Source organism: Typopeltis vanoorti, chromosome 22 (genome assembly GCF_054136105.1).
Source record: "Typopeltis vanoorti isolate ZY-2024b chromosome 22, IOZ_Tvanoo_1.0, whole genome shotgun sequence".
NCBI lineage: Eukaryota > Metazoa > Arthropoda > Arachnida > Uropygi > Thelyphonidae > Typopeltis > Typopeltis vanoorti.
Window position 1 is genome coordinate 97,893,239 of NC_143570.1, and position 12,502 is coordinate 97,905,740.

The 12,502-nt window shown below is 36.4% G+C and overlaps 1 protein-coding gene across 1 annotated transcript in view; it reads right to left on the reverse strand.

Annotated features, from left to right (window-relative positions):
• LOC150094582 (voltage-dependent calcium channel subunit alpha-2/delta-3-like) overlaps positions 1–12,502 on the reverse strand; it is a 1,537,934-nt gene that overhangs the window by 986,259 nt on the left and 539,173 nt on the right. The window contains exon 13 of the mRNA XM_090412095.1: positions 6,907–6,956. Coding sequence (XP_090268221.1) covers positions 6,907–6,956 — 50 coding nt within the window. The remainder of the gene's footprint in view (positions 1–6,906; positions 6,957–12,502) is intronic.

The window sequence follows — 12,502 nt, forward strand, 5'->3', positions numbered from 1 at the left end:
CCTGATTAACCCTCCTTACCTTAGGTATACAATTTAATACTGCTTTCTCTAGATGCCTTTTAACTATTTCTCATGCACTACTAACATCCTTTCCTTGCAGGGTTTTATGTTATAGCACAAATTGAAACTTCCTCCTAAGCTTGTTATAATCACCTGTCTTGTAGTTCCGCACATATCCCTTCTTGAGAGAATATTCCTCATGTTTTACAATCTCCCAAGTCAAGACTGCATGGCCACTTTTGCCAATTGGAGGCAATGTGGCCACCTTGGTTATGGATAACGTTTCTGATTCTTTGACCTGGTCCAATACTCACAATCTCCTAGTCCCCTCCATCACATTCTGCCTCTAGTAATTATCTCTTAGTAAATGTATAAATTCCATTTCCAAGTCAAGACTGCATGGCCACTTTTGCCAATTGGAGGCAATGTGGACACCTTGGTTATGGATAACGTTTCTGATTCTTTGAGCTGGTCCAATACTCACAATCTCCTAGTCCCCTCCATCCCATTCTGCCTCTAGTAATTATCTCTTAGTAAATGTATAAATTCCATTTCCTTCCTTCCAGTCTATCTCCATAGTTCAAGTTTCCCTTCCATAATATTCCCTCAACCTGCACTTGTACTAAATTGCCGATGCACGTCTTCCATATTATCTGTGGAACTCCATGGCCTAGAGCAACAACCAACTGTATATTTTCGATACAAAATTAATAACGGAAAAAACTCGCATACAAAGATTATTTAATAGTATAATTTTCGCCTGTGTGTCACAGGTATCTTCAGTACATTAAGATCCAATTAAACAATAAATGACAATTCCAAAAAGCTCCACCCAAGTAGCTGTGTAAGATAACTAAAAAGGTCAATAAATTTCCTAAAAAAAAAAAAATTAATACAATAAAAGGTTAGGAAAGATTAGCTGATTTGCAAAGTACTATCTCCCATAAAGGGGATAGACGTAAGCCGTCGGATCTGTTTAAGTTAGGAGAATGAAGTAGAGTTTCACATGTTTCCTTATAAAGGTGTTCCATGAGAAACTGACTTTTGTGAAGAACTCTTGTCTTTCTCCAATGAACTCTGTGTCTAGTAAAGATGGCATGTTCTGCAAGTCCAGACTTTTCAGGTTTAAAGTATTCAATGTAAGATTGGTGTTCTTCTAGCAGAATAGAGGCAGATCTATTCGGAATATAGTTATTGTTTAATTTGAGCTTAATGTACTGAAGATGCCTGTGACACACAGGTGAAAATTATACTATTAAATAATCTTTGTACGTGAGTTTTTTCCGTTATTAATTTTGTATCGATATGTCTACTCACGGTATACCTCTTTTAAAACTTACAACTGTATATTTTGTCTTATTCTCCTTGATCTTGCACCAGACTGCTTCAAATTAAAAGTCACCCTCCCACCTATTTCCTATTCTTTTTGGCCTGCAATTCATCTGCTATCATCAGTAGTACCCTTCCCCATCCTATATTTTCTGAAAATACTAAACCCTTCCCATTCTATTACTGTAACTACTTCATCTGCTGTTAGTCAGGTCTTACTATTGCCTATATTTGGTGAGGTTGTACTAACAAATGACAAAAACTACTCCCTTTGTTCCTGATACTTCTGACATTAGTATATCAAAACTGCAGCATCCCTTTAGGATCTAATCACCTTTACTTCCTGAACTGACTACCATATTCAATCTTTTTGCTTGAGAGACTAGATTCTGCATTTGGTCATCATTCTTACACTCACTCGTCTCATGGATGCCTTCACACAAACTAACCTGCTTCCATCCTAAATGCTTAAGTTTTCCTGAATTTGTGCTTCAGCATGCTCAGTGAACAAAGCTCTCTCTCTCTCTCTAAGCACTTGATACCAGCACCATTTAGGTGCAGTCCATCAGCATTATACAAATCCTTCTTTCTGTTAAACACAGACAACAGATCCACAAATCCTACATCATTCCTTCTGCAATTATAATGCATTCAGTCTCAGCATCACCAATAAATAAATTTTTGGTGAAATGCATAAATGCATATTTTTTTTGAAAATATCACAGGGACTTATCTTGTACTTACAACACACACACACAAATATAATATTTCTATAATGATTTATTCAGGATATAATATCCTGAATAAATTCAGTTCGAGTCTGCAGGATTTCTTACTAAACTGAGTAACTGCTGTAACATATTTAGCATGAAAATTATTATTATTATTACGTGACACCAAGGAGTCCAAAGACTCATCGAGGGAGGGCACCTACTCTACAACTCTGTCTCCACCACTCATTTCACCAACTACAACGAACTGCAACTACGGCAATGCCATCTACAGCCAACCACCACCATCCATGCCCACAGCAGGATTCGAACCCACAGCCTTTTTGGCTGGAGAGCAGATACGCTAACCACTCAGCCAACATCACCAATGAAAGGACAAAGATTATGAAAAGAGGCAAGAATATACCAAAATCATCATCTTTATCCTGAATGGAGAACTCAAAGAAAATATTTTCACTACTAAAACAATTTTTAGTGATAATGATAAATTAAATAAGTAAACAGATCACTGGATAATTTTATATGGAATGATAAAGAAATTCAGCTAAATGAAACTAGCTGCATACAAGATAGCATTCAAACCAATTTTAATTTAAGAATCTGAGATGTTTAGAAATAAAACAGTTTATCAACACTAGAAACTGCAGATTAATTAGGGCAGTGAACAATTAAAGTAGTGAATATATAGCATCAGTAGAAAAATCAAAAAATGTAGATACGAGGAAGGTACTATTAGGAATATTAATGGGAATTTTAATACGGAATATTAATACTAAGATGTATTAACATTCAGGAAAAGTAAGCCTTAGCAAAATCATGTTTCATGCCAGATAGAAAAGATGCAGAGAAAGACCAAGATCTAGGTGAATTTGATGTATATAGTTAGAAGTGTCTTATAAGAACAAAATATAAGAACTGACACATATAATCCTGACAAGTAAGACTAATTTGGAGAGAAACTATCAATAGGAAGTTAGTAATTAAATAAGCTTTTCACACAGTATTCAGTTCATCTCTTGAGGGAACTCATCATCATTATAATTATTCCTGATATGTACCCCCAAGGGGTGTTCAGGTTACTATGACAGCACTATATGATTAAGTTTACATTATTATTAATTTCCTATTGACAATCTTCCTCCAAATCAATCTATTACTTGTGAACACTCCAATATTGTCACAACTAATATTTAGAGCTTCTAAGGCACTGCCAACCGAAACAATCCACCTAGCCTTTGGCCTTCCTCTGGATCTCTTTCCTACCATATTAGCATCAAACACCTGTTTTGCTAACCTTTCTTCACCAAATTCTATTTAAATGGCCATACAACCTTAGATTAGCTCTAGTTACATATTCTTGAATGCTAACAAGGTCAAGTTCCTTTCTAATATCTTCATTTTTAATATGATTCTGCAATTGATGCCATCAGTTCACTCCCCTAATTTTTTGAAGAATCCTCATATCTGTGATCTCTAGTCTTTAACCAAGTACTTTATTTCTAACCCAACTCTCATACCCATAACTTAACACTTAAAAACTCACCATATCAGCTTTGCTTATTCTGTTGTCTATTTCCAAATTTAACCTGCCATCTTCACTAAAATCTGTGCCTAAATAGCTTACCTGTTCTATAGAATCTCCATTCAAAATGCAGATGACGTTTTCTATGTTCCTGCCTAATTTCATAGTTTTGGTCTTTTTATGGCTTATTTTCATGCCAAATTTGTTACAGCTGTTATTCAATTTAGTTAGTGAATCCTGGAGACTTACGCTAGATGTGTTTAGTAGTACAACATTATCTGCATAAAGCAAAGAACTAAGTCTGACATCTCCAATTTGCTCTCTTACATTTTTCTCTGTATACTTTTAGGGCATCTGCTGACTTATTTGCTAAGAACTTTTGGTATGCTTTCTGCTTTTCCAGGACTTCTTCTTTAACTTATTGTCTCCACCATGCTGTTCTTATTTTTCTATCCTTGCAGACAAATCCACCACATACCTCCCTAGCTGAATCAATCAATGTTCTCTTCAGAGTTTGTCAACGAGGCTCCAAGGTTTGGTTCTTATTTTCAAACTGTTTCATTTTTTATTCAATAATGTTTGTATAGTCGAGTCTACAATTTACTTTTAAAAGCTGTTCAACTTTAATTATTTTTAAAACTTTCTTACATACTTCTTTTCAATGTGAAATCCATTTTTATCCTGCTTAGTACTAAGTAATGGTCACTTCCAATTTCAAATCCTCTGTACACTCTTGTATCCTGAACAAAAAGGAAGATATTATTATTATTATTATGATTACCCAAGACCCCATGAAGTCAAAGATGCATCTGGGAGGTCCATTTATCATACACACAGCTCATCATAACGTGCTTTAAACACACTCAAATTCTCTGCTGACACCACACTATCAGGCAAGGCATTCCAATCATTCACAACTCTGCATGAAAAAAACCTGCTTCTCACTCCCTACTCACACCCTCTTTATACAGTTTCCAGGGATGACCTCTGGTTCTCCCCTGATTTCCCACTGTTTTCTGTAGAACATCTCCAACACTGATCCTACAACAACCCCTTACTAACTTGTAGGTCTTGATAGACTGGTGAGAGCGAGAACGGTCAATGAGTTTAAGGAGTGGTATGACAGACTGTGTTTCCTAGGTGGGATCCCCCATGATGAGTCTTGATAGATTTGTGTTTCCTAGGAAGGACCTCCTGCAATGAGTCTTTTGACTCATTGGAGGCCTTAATAATAATAATGTGAACTTGTGTACATATTTATGTTGAAACATGGTGTTAGTAATGACTAGTCCAAGTACTGAGCAGAAGTCCAGTAAATACTTACCATTATTATTATTAATAAATTTAGTTTAATTCTTTATCCAAGTGTGAGCAAACAAAGTTTGCGCCTGAAAGTATCTTCAGGACTGGGGTAAGATGGTACAACACCAAGGCACTCCTTGCAAAGGTGGAGCAAGCTACCAACACTCCTATCTCAGTATCTCCCATAATGCAAAGCACATCTCCTTGCGGATATGTCTAATATTATGCATTAAGGGAAGGGCCACAACCCAGACTAGTTTCAACCTTTATTGAGGTCTCTTCAGTGGGAGTCAGGCCCAAGTGGAGATACCAGGCAGAAGCATTAGCAGGTCATCTCTACCTATAGGAGTTGCCAAATGGTGTGCCACCCTTTTTTATTAAATTACTCTGGATTTAGAGAAAGATATTGAAAGCTTTATTATTATTAACTTTGTTAAAATTATTATTATTAACTTTGCCCTTTTCTCCAAATTTTCCCAAAATGTTTCTATATGCTTGATGGGATTCATTTGATACTCTGCTATCCAGATCTCCAACAAGGACCACTTTTTCCATTTTCTTTATTCAGCTGCCTGTTCTAATGACTCAAAAAATTCCTCCATTTCTTCCTGGGAAGAACCTTCTCTGGGACCATAGGCACAAATAAGTTTCATTGTCTATCTCCTCATTTTGAAGTTTGTCTACATAACTCTACTTGAAACTGCCTTCCAATCAAGAAGTTTATCTTCATGTTTGTATTGAAGACTATCGCCACAACTTCCTTTCCTTGATCCTTATTGCCTGAAAATAACATCCTATACTTATTATTTAATAAGATCTCACCTGATTTTGTCTTCTTCGTCTCAGTAATGCCCATTATGTCCACATGGCACTTTTTCAATTCTTCTAGAAGTTCAATTTCCTTTCCATTAATACCCCTTATATTGATGGTTCCTATGTTCAGTTCTTCTGATGTTGGGTTTATTCTTCTTCCTCTAGATGTTGAGTTGGAGCTTATTCCAGTAGCTGACTTTCCAATGTTTGTTCAGTTTCCTTGACAAAAACAGCAGGGGCCATGTTTAACCAGGCTGGCATGAAATCTCATCATGTTGTACCATCATATGCATTTGTGGTTTAAGTCAACAGAGAGTACAATTTGGTTGGCTAAGTCCCAAATTGTCAGCCCATCCTTGTTTTCAGTACCAAGGGCACACCACGTGAAGGTGAGGACTGGACATTATGGCAGAAGCCTCAGTCAGTTCTCCACATTTCTGAAAGGCAATGTGGAGGTCTCCTCCTAGTTATTTGGCTTTGATCCTCTAGTGACCCCTTGAGAGAACTACTGGTTAGAAATATATACACGTTTGCACAAGAATAAGTATGTAACAAGTATCGTTAAAAAATCAGAACTACTGAATGGTAATCTGTGAAAAAAAAGTTGGCATATCATAAATAAGCAATTAAAAATAAAATCTTATCAGTTGTTTAGCTAAACTAACAAAAAAAAGTAACCCTTATAAAAAGGCAAATTTTTTAACTCTTTTTAAAAACAAAAACAGCAGGGGCCATGTTTAACCAGGCTGGCATGAAATCTCATCATGTTGTACCATCATATGCATTTGTGGTTTAAGTCAACAGAGAGTACAATTTGGTTGGCTAAGTCCCAAATTGTCAGCCCATCCTTGTTTTCAGTACCAAGGGCACACCACGTGAAGGTGAGGACTGGACATTATGGCAGAAGCCTCAGTCAGTTCTCCACATTTCTGAAAGGCAATGTGGAGGTCTCCTCCTAGTTATTTGGCTTTGATCCTCTAGTGACCCCTTGAGAGAACTACTGGTTAGAAATATATACACGTTTGCACAAGAATAAGTATGTAACAAGTATCGTTAAAAAATCAGAACTACTGAATGGTAATCTGTGAAAAAAAAGTTGGCATATCATAAATAAGCAATTAAAAATAAAATCTTATCAGTTGTTTAGCTAAACTAACAAAAAAAAGTAACCCTTATAAAAAGGCAAATTTTTTAACTCTTTTTACTGACCTGCACTTGTTCTCTCACTTCTGCTAGTGTGGTTACATGTGTATAGTAACCTGAAAATGACAGAGGGAAACTTAAATTTTGTAATACACATTTTATAAATAATACAGTATAAAATATGATAAAAGACAAACATTTAAAATACCTAGCTATTAAAAAATGCAGAGTACATTACTGAAAGTTTTTTCACTTGATTATAAATTAAATTAAAGAAGACAAGAAAGTACATTCTTGTTTAATACTTTATCAAAGTATAAGTAAACATTTACTTAAATGTTGTATGTATGAGGGTGGTTTGAGAAGTTCTGGGCCTAACAATAAAAAAAACGAATTTATAATTTGAAAATTATTTGTATTTTTCAACATAATCTCAGTTAAGACTAATACATATATTCCAGCAATGCTCCAGTGCCATTATCATGTCCCTGTGGTGTTCTCAGTAAGATCTGCAAAATACCCCTCTACAGCTGCAATCACCTCTTGATTCAAAGAAAAACGCTGACTAGTGAGGAACAGTTTAAGTTTTGGGAAGAGATAAGTCAGAGGGAGTCAAATATGGGGAATAGGGCGGATGTTACAACAATTCATAGTGCAGGTCCCTTTGTGGGCAAGTGCATTGTCCTGATGAAAGATGATTTTTTTCTTCTGAAAACTGGGTCTTTTCTCATGAATTTTTTCGTTTAGTCTTGTTAAAAGATCAGAATAATATTCCCTAGTTATTGTTTTACCCTTTTCAAGATAATTAATAAACAAAATGCCTTTAGCATCTCAAACACTGAAGCCATGACCTTTCATGCTGATGGAACCAACTTTGTCTTCTTTGGCACTGAACAACCGACTTCAGTCCACTGTTTTGACTGCTGTTTGGATTCTGGTGAGTAATGGTGAATCCAAGACTCATCCATAATCGATGCATAAAATTAGTTTTATTCTTGTTAAAATGCTCCAAGCACTGTTCAGAGATTTTCATACATGCGTTTTTGATCTGCTGTGAGCAAGCATGACACCCATCTTGCAGAAAGCTTTTTCATTTGCAATTTTTCATGCAAAATATATCCTACACGTTCTTTTGAAATGCCTATAGTCTCAGCAATTTCATGCACTTTGACTCGCCAGTTATCCAATACTATATCATGCACTTGATCAACGATTTCTAGTGTTGTTACACTTTTTGGACGTCCTTCACGTTGATCATCTTCAAGGCTGGTACAGCCACATTTAAACTCAGCAGCCCATTTCTTAATTGCCGAAAATGAAGGAGAAGAGTGCTCATAAACTTTTATGAACTTTGAATGAATATCTTTTGGAGTTAAACCTTCTTTAACAAAGAATTTTATAACTGCATGATACTCAATTTTATCCATTTCAAGGGATACAGACAACACTTTTGCTTCAGTCCACTGTATAAAACAATTTCATATGTACTTGCAATTTCACATGGCTGCTTATGACAGATGTACCAACTTAGAAAAAAAAAAATCTTGCCGACAGTGTTGCCATCTATGGTCGAGGCCAAGAACTTTCCAGACCACCCTCGTATATAGCTCAAGCAACTGGAGAAACATTTGGTATGTGGTAGTACAACAAGAGGGAGAATGAAAGAAAGAGTGAATGGGAAAAGCATAAAATTCTGAGAAACTGGGAGAAAATAGGTAGTATACTATGGGAATTCAATGATTAGAGGTATACATAATGAGAAAGCATGTTTCCCAGGTGCAAAGATAAAGGATGTTCATGAAGCTGCAAATTTGCAGAAGAAATAAATTAACTAGTTAATTGTTTTGGCAGCCACAAACAATTTGAAAGGTGGGAAATATGCAAAGAGAGAAAATATGCGAGGGTTATTAGAAGAAGGAAAAATGAAGAGTAGGAAAGTAAAGGTTGTGAGTCTGATGCCTTAGCATGATAGGACAGAATGAAGGAGAAGGAGCATGATTGCCAATTAGAAGATTGTGCAGGAAGAATGGTGTGCAGTTTATAGATAAGTGGAGTTAATTTGATGGATGTAAGAACCTGAATATGCTTGATGGACTGCACCCTAAATGGTGTTTGGAGTAAAGATAATTGGAGAAAGTGTTGTTCAGTAGTCTGGAAGTGCAAAAGCAGGGAAACTAGAGAGATTAGGGTGGGGTGGGGGAAGCAATCAGGCATGTGTCTAGCCCAGTGGCGCACCCAGGGAGGTGGGGGGCAAGGGGCCCTAGTCCCCCTAAAAAAGAAAATAAACACTAGAAAATTTTCCAAAAATCTCTTCCTAATTAAAATTCATTTTTTTATTTATGTTGTGTCTTCTATTTCTATACTATTGGCAATCACTGCAGATGCTCAGTCATAGGTCATGCGTAGTGTGTATTCGTAAATTGTCTACTGAACTCGGCCACCTCCCCCTTCCAAGATTAAAACTTGAATGCCCCCCCCCCCCCCCCCCCCCCCCCAAGATTAAATCCTGAGTGCACCACTGGTCTAGCCACTCCTGAGACAGATAAGCAGCATGAGTGCAGGAATGATTGTGAACTAGATGCAGTTTACCAGGTTTCAAATCTGAATGGGCAGAAAAAGACATTATGTAAGAGTAACTGTGGACCCAAGGGGATGTTCAAATCATGTACATGAATGTATCAGAAATAAAGGAGAAGAATTTTGGGCATTGGTCATTCCAAAAATTACTGGCATCATCAAGACCTGGTTGTCAGAGAATGATATAGTTACAGATATAGAATGTAATGATATTGTATTTTCAGAGAAGATAGAGGAAATAGGGCAGGAGAAGGGGTATTATTATGCTAGCTGAATATTTCAACCACCAAAAACAGAAGTTAAGGAAGATGGTAGGATCTAAGGTAAATGGTTCATTTGAGACTGTCTGGTGCAAAACACAGGCCAACAGAACAAAATATGGTGTTGGTTGTTCTATAGAAGACCTGAAGATACAGAAGTAGATATGGACGACATGCATCGGTAGATTAGCACAATCAGTTAAATCTGAGCAATTATTACGGGAGACTTCGAATATGGGGATGTAGAATGGAAGGAGGATAGGGTATGTGGCAAAATGGAAATGGAATTTATATACAGCTACTAAGGGATAATTACCTGAAACATGGCATGACGGAGAGGACCAGGGTTTGAGAGTATTGGATCTGGCAATAGCATTGGAAGATCTGGATAACAACACTGGCAATTCTACTTCTGATTGAGGAAATTGACTATGTTATCGTGTCCTGGGAGGTTGCTCAACATTTGGAAATTTCATTCAATAAAAGGTTTATGCAGAACTATAAAGTTGGCAATTGTGACAAACTTAGCACACAACTTGGAGCAGTGCCACTGCATAAGAAACTACATGGAATGAATGTCATTAGTGTAGGGAAAGAGGTCAAGGATTTTTGATCGAGGCAGTATCAGAGTGCATACCCAGAGTCAGGAGGATACTCTGATTAGGGATGAGTAACAATACAAATCACCAGTAAGATGGGTAAGTAGTATGGTAAGAAAGACTAAATCAGATGTTGAGAGAAAATTAGCTAAGCAGGCCAAAGCAAATTCAAAAGAGTTTTTACACTATGTAGCAAGTAATAGAAAGAATAAATATGGAAAGATAACTTTCCTTAGTGCTGATGGTAGGAAAGTGACAGAAGCAGAAGAAATAGTTCAGTTACTAAGTGATCACTTTGCAATGGTATATCATCCAGGTGGTGACTTTGCAGTTACTGATGTGATACACTGGTGTGAGAATTAATGTAGATGAACTGGAGATAGTACGTCAAGAAATATCAATGTGAATACAGCAGTAGGCTTGACTATATATTAGCTCATGTGCTACGAGAATTTGCAAGTGAACTGGCAGTGCTTCTGATGAAGTCATTTAACATAAGTGTCGGCTCTGGTAAGATTCCATGGGAGTGGAAAGAGGGCAAGATAGTTTCGTCTTTGTTTCAAGACAGAAGTAATAAATTATAGACCAATTAATATCTCTGGAGTGGTGGTTAAAGTATTGGAAAAGTTGATTAAAAGTAAAATTCCGGAATAGATGGATAGGAATATGACACTCTATAGCAGGCAGCATGGTTTTGTAAAAGGTAGGTCTCAGTAAAACTCTCTCAGTAATTTATTCACATTTTATAAAGTGACAGTGGAAATGGATAAAGGAAATGGCTACACCATAATACTGCTGGACTTTGCAAAGGCATTTGACAGAATATCACATGAAAAACTATTACATAAATTGAAGTAAATAGGAATGGATATGAGGCTGGAAACATGGATAGGGTTGTTGCTGATAGCCAGACATCAGAGTGTGGTATATGGTCGAGTGGGATCGATGCAAATGAGGGTGACTAGCAGAGTGTCCCAGTGCTCTGTACTAGAACCACTCCTCTTTAATTTGTACATTAATGATATGGCAGAAGATCTAAAGGGTTCAGTTGTTCACTGATGATGAAAAACTGGGTATGGCAATAGTTGATAAAGGTGATGTAGATATCTTGTTGATATTTTCAGTGCTTCTGCCTATTTTCATCGTCTTTGTCTTGTTATTGCTGACCATCATACCAAATCAATTACAACAGTTATTCAAATTAGTCACGAAATCTTGCAGACTTGTACCAGCTTTATTTCGAAGTATAACATCAACCTGTATAAATTAAACAGATCAGATTAACACTTCCAATTTTCATATTAGGATTAATACCACTTTCCTTCAAAATGTGATCCATATAGATAACGAACATAGGAGATAATATACATCCTTGCCTGACACCAGATTTAACATTAAACCATCGTTCTGTATTTACTTCAATTCTAATTGCTGACTTACAACTCAAAGACTCAGTATTGGTTGATATAATGCCACATTGATATCACATAACTGTAGCGATTTGAATAGCTTTTCTCTTGGCACCATGTTATGTGCCTTTTCAGATCTATAAAACTTAAATACAGATCTTTCTAATTGAATCAATTCTCTCTAATTGAATGAATCAATGTTTTGTTCAGGATTTGCTGCCGAATCTCCAAGGTTTGGTTCCTGTTCTCAAACTCTCATTTTTTCTTGAATAATGTTTGTGTATTTTAGTCTCAGTTCACATCTGAAAGCTGCTCAACTTTTTTTCGCTGAATAAAAGTTGAGCTTTAAAACTTTCATACATGTTCTTCTTTTCAATATTATCCTGCTCAAGACTAAATGGTGATCACTTCCAATTTCAAATCCTCTGTACACTCTGGTGTCCTAAACAAGGGAGAAAACATCACCATCAACAATAACATAGTCAATTAGACTTTTCTTATTCCTTGCCTCTTCTCTCACCATGTGAATTTGTGCACATTTTTATGTTGGAACATTGTGTTAGTAATAACCAATTCATGTCCTGAGTATAAATCCAACAGATATTTGCCATTATTATTAGCTTTGCTCTTTTCTCCAAATTTTCCTAAAATATTTTTGTATGTCTGACAATCATTTCCTGCTCTGCTATTTAGATCACCAACAAGGACCAACTTTTCCTTTTTGATTGTGTCAGTTGATTTTTCTAAAGCCTCAAAAAATTCCTCCACTTCTACCTTAGTAGAACCTTCTGTGGGACCATAGGCACAACTAAGTCTC